The sequence below is a fragment of the Poecilia formosa genome, unplaced genomic scaffold, assembly GCF_000485575.1.
Source record: "Poecilia formosa unplaced genomic scaffold, Poecilia_formosa-5.1.2 Scaffold1095, whole genome shotgun sequence".
Lineage (NCBI taxonomy): Eukaryota > Metazoa > Chordata > Actinopteri > Cyprinodontiformes > Poeciliidae > Poecilia > Poecilia formosa.
Genome location: NW_006801034.1, coordinates 4,301 through 12,114, shown reverse-complemented (window position 1 = coordinate 12,114; position 7,814 = coordinate 4,301). Strand labels below are relative to the sequence as shown.

The 7,814-nt window shown below is 37.5% G+C and overlaps 1 protein-coding gene across 1 annotated transcript in view; it reads left to right on the top strand.

Annotated features, from left to right (window-relative positions):
• Window positions 1–326: 326 nt before the first annotated feature.
• LOC103132511 (mucin-2-like) overlaps window positions 327–7,814 on the top strand; it is a gene marked incomplete at its 3' end in the record, with an annotated part of 11,765 nt that continues 4,277 nt past the window's right edge. The window contains exons 1-15 of the mRNA XM_016667434.1: window positions 327–649; window positions 748–865; window positions 1,211–1,301; window positions 1,394–1,521; window positions 1,610–1,826; window positions 2,182–2,307; window positions 2,387–2,501; window positions 2,980–3,130; window positions 3,232–3,339; window positions 3,427–3,496; window positions 3,596–3,733; window positions 4,624–4,788; window positions 5,830–6,129; window positions 6,223–6,478; window positions 6,592–6,644. Coding sequence (XP_016522920.1) covers window positions 342–649; window positions 748–865; window positions 1,211–1,301; window positions 1,394–1,521; window positions 1,610–1,826; window positions 2,182–2,307; window positions 2,387–2,501; window positions 2,980–3,130; window positions 3,232–3,339; window positions 3,427–3,496; window positions 3,596–3,733; window positions 4,624–4,788; window positions 5,830–6,129; window positions 6,223–6,478; window positions 6,592–6,644 — 2,344 coding nt within the window. The remainder of the gene's footprint in view (window positions 650–747; window positions 866–1,210; window positions 1,302–1,393; window positions 1,522–1,609; window positions 1,827–2,181; window positions 2,308–2,386; window positions 2,502–2,979; window positions 3,131–3,231; window positions 3,340–3,426; window positions 3,497–3,595; window positions 3,734–4,623; window positions 4,789–5,829; window positions 6,130–6,222; window positions 6,479–6,591; window positions 6,645–7,814) is intronic.

Here is a 7,814-nt window from a genome sequence, read left to right as displayed (position 1 = left end):
CATCTTGGCATCTCACCAGTAGTCATCAAAAGGTGTTATCAAAACAATGGGCCATATTAATATAAAAGGGCCTCTGCTTCAGCCTCGCTATTCTCTGCTTTGAGACAACAAGCCCACAGTGGCAAGCATGAAGTGGGCTGTGGTGTGGTTGTGTTTCCTCAGTTTTGCTGTTGAACTCCAGGCACTGGGTAAGACTGACATCTTTTAAAATCTGACTGCATGGCTGTTTCTGAAATTCATTATATGTTGTTTGTAAATCATGTCCAATGAGTTCTGGCATTTTAAATATCTTTTTCCCAAAGATAATTACAGTTTAAAACTTAATGTGTAGACATAAAGAGATGACCGTGTTTTCTTTTTGTGTGTGTGTGTGTGTGTGTTTTACCGTTCTAGCTGACAACCATGTCAACAACATCTGCAGCACTTGGGGCACGCAGCACTTTAAGACCTTTGATGGTGATGTGTTCCAGTTTCCTGGCCTGTGTGAGTACAACCTGGTCAAAGACTGCCGCGAGTCCGAGAATAAGTTTTCTGTGCACATTAGACGAGAAGAAAATGATGGAAATATTACAATAAGTTATGTTGTGGTCACCATCTCTGAAAATACATTCACCCTGACCAAGACTGAGGTCGCTGAAAATGAGAATCCGTAAGTAAAAGACACACATGCAACAAATATACATTAATTAAGATATTTTACACTGTGCTTGTAATTTAAATCTTCAAACTTATATTCTCTTTTATCAGAGTCACTCTGCCGCACTACAGTGGCGGAGTAAAGGTGGAAGAAAGTACATTTTACATCAAGCTTCGAGCGACCAAAGTCGGCATTATAGTCATGTGGAACCGTGAAGACGCAGTCATGGTATACATCTTTTTGTTTCTGCCTTCCTTTGAGTCAGTTTTTGTTTTCCAAATCAATAAATCACATCAACTGACTGATTACATATAGAGGTCCGGCTTAAAATAAATACATTTGCTCTCCCTGTTGGATGAAACAATTGGAGATACAATAAATCTCTGCTGAGAGGAAATTATGAGATGATAAAGACTTTTTGGATTGTTGGGAACGTTGGACTTTAACTTAACTGTAACTTTTAAAACTTTTTGACATTATAGGCACTGTGAAAGAACAGAGAGTGACATTTTATTTCTGATATGAATGATGAAAAATAATGTGAAACATGATCCTCTCTGTTTTGTGCTTCAGGTGGAAGTTTCAAACACATACCAGAACCAAACTTGTGGCCTTTGTGGAGATTACAACGGCGTTCCTGTCTATGATGAGTTCATGGATAATGGTTTGTAGTTCAATGAAATGTATAAAATGTATTAGAAAATAAAATAAAATCAGTCATATCTTTAATGTTCTTTACATCATCTGCGTGATCAGGTTTTAAAATGACCCCCATTGAGTTTGGAATCAAACACAGAGTCCATCTGCCAAACGATGGATGCAAAGACCCTCATGTGGAAGATGATGAATCAAAGACAAACGTGTCAGATTCATGCAAAGCATTTGTAAGTTTAACTCACCCAATTTTCCACTAAAAATGTTAAGTAATAACATGGTGACTTTTTGAATTTCATAATTTTTTTCTCACTACAGCAAACCATCTGTGAGCAAATATTTCACGGGGATTCCTGGAGTTCATGCGCCGGCCTGATTAGTGCTGAAGCTTTCATCCAGGCATGCGTGGTAGACATGTGTGCCTGTAACAACGGTACCAGTGACTTGTGTGTCTGCAGCACAATGTCTGAGTTTTCTCGTCAGTGTTCGCACGCAGGAGGACAACCACCCAACTGGAGGAGGCCTGATTTCTGTGGTATGATTCATGTTTGTCTCTTTATTCTAATTCACAGAATAACGAGTACAGGAAGAAATATTACAGAACCAAACCACAAAAGATAATGTTTATCATTTCGAAGGATGACAATGTCATTTCAGTCTTTCTCAGTTTCTGTTTAAAATTGTGGTTAAGTGCTATAAAGGTTAAAGCCCGTCAGATTGTCATATATTTTATACAGTGTTAAATATATTAAAAATCTATGCATAGCATTCAAATTTGCCCGAAGTGACATCAAATTTTATTTTAAAAAAATTCCTGCATGATATTCTGCCTAAATGCTTCTATGCTTCTTACTACTGCTCTTTATTTATTCCACCATCTATCATCACAGGTAAACAGTGTCCCTACAACATGAGGTTTGAAGAAAGTGCTTTTCCTTGCATGGATACTTGCACACATCAGGACACCAGATTAGTGTGTGAGGACCACAAAACAGACGGCTGCTTTTGTCCTCCCGGTTAGTTCTCTTCACATGTAAAATGTGTATTTTGTCATTGTTAATTCACCTTCACACAATGAAACTGTTTTTCTCTCAGGAACGGTGTTTGATGATATTTCTGAGAGGGGCTGCATCCCTCGGTCTGAGTGTCAGTGCAAGCATGACAGAATCTACGACTCTGGAGAGGTTTACCGTCATGAAAAAACAAACTGGTATGTTTCAAGATGTCTACCGAATGTCTTCTTGGTGGTAAATTTAGCTTTTTTGTTACAGCGCTGGCAGAATTCCATAAAACATACATTAAAACAATAAATCTTAATGTATTTTATTGGTATTTCATACAATAAACCAAGGCAAACTTGCATAATTATAAAATGGATGAAAACTTACAGAATTTATCACATATTCAAAAGTAAAGTTGTACTCAGCTCACTTTACACTTGTACCTGTTTCTAGCTTGGTACATCAAGAGACTGATGTCTAATTTTTTTCTGTCCATGCTAAACAAAAGTTTCCCCATAGCATGATTCAGTATGATGTGAAGAGTTTGCTCTATGAAAACTATGTAGCTTTGCTACTTGTACAACATTTTTAAACTGTTATTTTTCTTCCACTTCACAATAATGTCCTGATTTGTGTTGGTCTACTTAGAAAATGTAAATAAGTGTAATGCAGATTTGTGTTTTTCAGTACTTGTTCAGAGGGGAAGTGGGAGTGTGAGACTTTCGAGAGACCGGCTACATGTTCAGTTGAGGAAGGTTCACATTTCACAACATTTGATGGTACAACATATGCCTTTCATGGAAATTGTATTTATACCCTGGCCAAGGTGGAGAGCAAGGTAAATAGTGTGTCATTTTTTATTGTTGATAAATAATACAAACCAGACATGAAAGTGAAGATTTTTGACCAACTTGTGCTCAAACGTTTTATATATTTCAGGATGGAGTAAGTCCAAACTTTACTATTCGGGCCCATTTGGATCAGTGTGCACAAAAAAGAGCTGATATTTGTCTAAAGGCTCTTAAAATCCATCTGGGCACAGATAATGTGAGTAAAATACAGATGTTAGTATTTATATTCTCAGTTCACACTAATATCTACAGATCACTCATAATTGGTTCTGTCTTTCTACAGGTATTAATGTTTACATCTGAGGGAAAAGTTCAACAGAATATGGAGGACATCAGTTTGCCATATTACTCAGGTGGGTCTGATGAGAAGCAAGCTTTCATTGAGCTCCTTTTTTCAGGAATGGACTTTCTATTTGTGTAACATCAGGTGATTTTTCTGACATTATTTACAGGGGACATCAGAATATTTCATGCTTCATCCTTTCATATCTTGCTCAACGCCAAGTTTGGCCTCCAAATTCAGATCCAGCGTGTTCCTGTGATGCAAGTCTACATCAGTCTGGAAAGCAGCTACAAAGAAAAGACAAGTGGTGAGTTTTATGTTTTCCTCTAATTTAGCCAACTTCCTTTATAGACCATATGCTATATGATAATCAGAACCACACAGGGTTCTTATGCAGTCAGGAATTACATGGGAAAGAGTAGCATTTCATTTCAGTGTTTAAAGATTGTGGGAATGTATGGAAAAAATAGAAGGATTGAAAAATATTTGCAGACTTTATTCTTTCATAATTTTTTTTTCTTGTGCTCCTTCTTCCTTTTCTGCCTCTGTCCTATCTTTATTACGACTTCATTTCTTACCTTCTTGGGTCTATCCTTCCTTTGTCTCATTTCCTCTGTCCTTCTATGCTTTCTTCTTCTTTCCTTGCTTTTGTCATTCCTTCCTTCATTGTTTCCACCTTTTTTGATGTACCACTATCCTTCTTTCCAGGTGTAATAATATCAAGCATTTTTTCACAGTGATGTAAATTAGCAGTGCAAATTAAAACAGATTAGAGTGAAAAAAAATTATATTTTTTGCAAACTACTGTTATGTTGAGGGTTCCGTTTATGTGTCCCACTTCAAAAGCGTTGGTGGCAAAAAAGCTGGATATGGCGATCCGGGCCTTGAGATTAATATATGTGAACTAGAATGTACCTTATCTGTTTGTCAATCTGTCAAAAATATAGACTAATAAAATGGTATATTTATTACACTGCTAAAATAAGACAAAACAAGTACAGTAATTAACATTCATAACTATGTTATTTGAAAAATTATTGTGAAATTAATAAAATATATTTCACAGTAGAGGTAATGCAACCCGAAACACATGAAAAACCTCAAGAATCAAACGTTCAAGACAAAAAATAAAGACATTTTCCCCCAGTTTGGATACTTCAGAGACTAAGCAGTTGTTGTTCTGAACATGTTTCTCAGGTTTATGTGGAAACTACAACATGGCTTTGAATGATGATATGAAGACTCCTCAAGGGTGCCAAGAAGGAACTGCATTAACTTTTGGTAACTCTTGGAAGGCCGACCAGACGTGCCCAGATGCAAGCAAAGAACTTGATAGCCCCTGTTCCATCAGCATGGAAACTGGTAAAAAGAAAAAATTTAACAATTGTTTTTGTTTTTTTTAATCAAATGAAAACCATTGTACTATTCTATTTAACAGTAAAGCTTTTCTTTTGCTTTATGAGTATATATANCAGGGTTCTTATGCAGTCAGGAATTACATGGGAAAGAGTAGCATTTCATTTCAGTGTTTAAAGATTGTGGGAATGTATGGAAAAAATAGAAGGATGGAAAAATATTTGTACTCTTAGACTATTCTTTTTAAAAGAATAGTCTACTCTTGTATAAGAATTGTTTTTGTCTTTGTTTTTGTCTATTAAAAGAATAGTCTACTCTTGTATAAGAATTGTTTTTGTCTTTGTACCCTCCCTTTTTTCTTGTATCCTTTCTTCATTTCTTCTCTCTATCCTTTCTTTTTTCTTTTCTTGTTTACTTTGTTTCTGTAGTTCAATTCTTAACTCCTTGGGTCTGTCCTTCCATCCTACATCTTTCACTCCGTTCTTCCTTTTCTTCCATCTAACTAGTGTTAACTTTGTTTTATCAATCTATAAAAAACTATATATAAGACATTTCTGTACTGTCAAGAGAAAAAAAACTTAGATAACTGGGTTTTATCTGAGATAAAAGAAAATATTCCAGAGAGGAGGTGATACAAAAAAATTACGGAAATGTGATGGAGTTTGGACACTTTGGTGACTTATTGTTGTTCTGAACATGTTCCTCAGGTTTATGTGGAAACTACAACATGGCTTTGAATGATGACATGACGTCTCCTCAAGGGAGCCAAGAAGGAACTGCAGTGACATTTGGTAACTCGTGGAAGGCCGACCACACATGCCCAGATGCAGGCAGAATACTTTCAGACCCCTGTTCCATCAGCATGGAAATTGGTAAAAAATAAATTTAACAATGTTATTTTTTTCCAGCCAATTGAAAACCAATGTGATCATCTGTTTAACAATATAGCTTTTCTTTTTTCTTGCTTTGTGAGTATATATATTTAATTTGTATTCAGTATATTCCAGGTTACTGGAAGTGTAAAAATATTTGTACATTTTATTATAGAGAATTATGCCAGACACTGGTGCGAAATGCTCAGAAATCCAAATGGTACATTTGCAAATTGCCATTCAGAGGTGAATCCTGAATATTACTACAAGGTACAACAACAACCTCTTCTTTCAGATTTTAATTCTGTTTTATTGGACTATAATTTTGTTAAAGTGTTCTTTTCTCTGCAGCGCTGCCTTTACTCCACCTGCAGCTGTGAGAAAAGCGAGGACTGCTTATGTGCTGTCTTCACCTCTTATGGTCGAGCTTGTGCAGCAAAGGGAAAGTTTGTGACAGATTTTGGAGACCAATGTGGTAATGTGTCTTTAAGTTTCATGACAACACATTAACCGTCATATGTAAGTCTTGCAACTGTCAGGTAATCTTCCCACATTATCCACAAAACAGAGAAACACACAAAGAGCTGTCCATCATCTCAGATCTTCACTTACAATCACCGGAGATGCCAGCTGACTTGTAGTTCACTGAGCTCAGATCAGCGGAGCTGCACTTCAAATTTCTTGCCTGTGGTTGGCTGTTTCTGCCCTGATGGTCTCTATCTGAATGAAAAAGACACTTGTGTACCCAAAGAAGAATGTTCCTGTTTCCATAAAGGAGAATACATTGAGGCAGGAAAGTCTCTCAACATTGATACTGAGCACTGGTGAGTCAGAAGAAACCTTAAATAATATGGTTACTCACGTTTTTTTCCTCCCAGTAACTAGCATTGATGCTACATATGCGTTTCATTGTGAATCTTTCGATGCTTTTCCCAAGTGTTTGCGACGATGGAAAGCTTCACTGCCATCCCCGGAAAAACGAGTCCTTCGGTAAGTCACTAGGTCATTCATTTCCTTGCTTTCCCATAGGACCAGGGGTGAAAGTAAGGGGGTACGGAGGGGTGCTCCGTACCCCCAAAAGATTTAGCGGGGGTACGCAGTACCCTCAAGAAAATGGAGCGGCTGTCTGCTGTAAAGAATCAGCAGGTGCACGCAGCCGTGAGTGCGACCGCTGATAAGACATGACTGGCTGGTTATTCTAACAATGACCAGTCTAAAACAGTGGTTTTTAAACTTTTTTGAGGTACCAAACCCACCAGTTTCATATGCACATTCACTGAACCCTTCTAATAAGTAAAATATTGCCTGCGCTGCTGGAAACTGTTGAGCGGAGGGGGAGAGGGGAGGAACGTGCTCCTCCGCAGCACTGATTGGCTCAGCAATGTAACGTGATCCTTTGCAGCAAGTGATGGCAAAGTGGGGCATCATCACGACTTTACACAGGTGTGTCTACCTCCGCGGCAGAGGCTCCGCCGAACCCCTGGGGTTCGATCGAACCCAGGTTAAGAACCACTGGTCTAAAACATGACTTAATAAGTTAATAAATAGATTTTTCCTCACTTCATATTGTTTCTGAACTGTTCGTGATATGATAGACCCTCAATTCTCCACCTGTTGCCCCCCTCGGAGTTCGAAGCTTTCGTCAACTGCCAGCCTTTAAAGGGACTCCGCTACAACATTGTTTGTTACAAAATATCCAAAGTAAAAGCAAAGAGAGATGAACTAATTGTATTTCATGTAATTAGGTTCAATTTCAACAACACATCGCAGCTTGAGAACACCGCTATGACCAGAGATTTCATTTAATTTAACATGAGAGTTCTTGCGCGTTTATCTCCAAAATACAGTGGTTGCCAAGGGGATTGGTGCGTTCGATTAAATAGACTGGGTCATTTTGCAAAGGTGGTGCACTAATACTAAAAACCTCCGCTTGCTTTGGGACAGGACGAACAATAAATCATTTACCATCTACAAACCTTTACATAAAACCGCGAGAACAACTAAATTGTTAAAATTTTCAAACGAAATCGAAACTTGACCAGCATGCAGAGAAAAATAACGTCCTTATTCAAAAGAAAAGACAGGGAGACCGGAGCTGAGAAGATACCCGACAAAATTAAAAAAAAAAAAAAAATATATATATATATATATATATATATA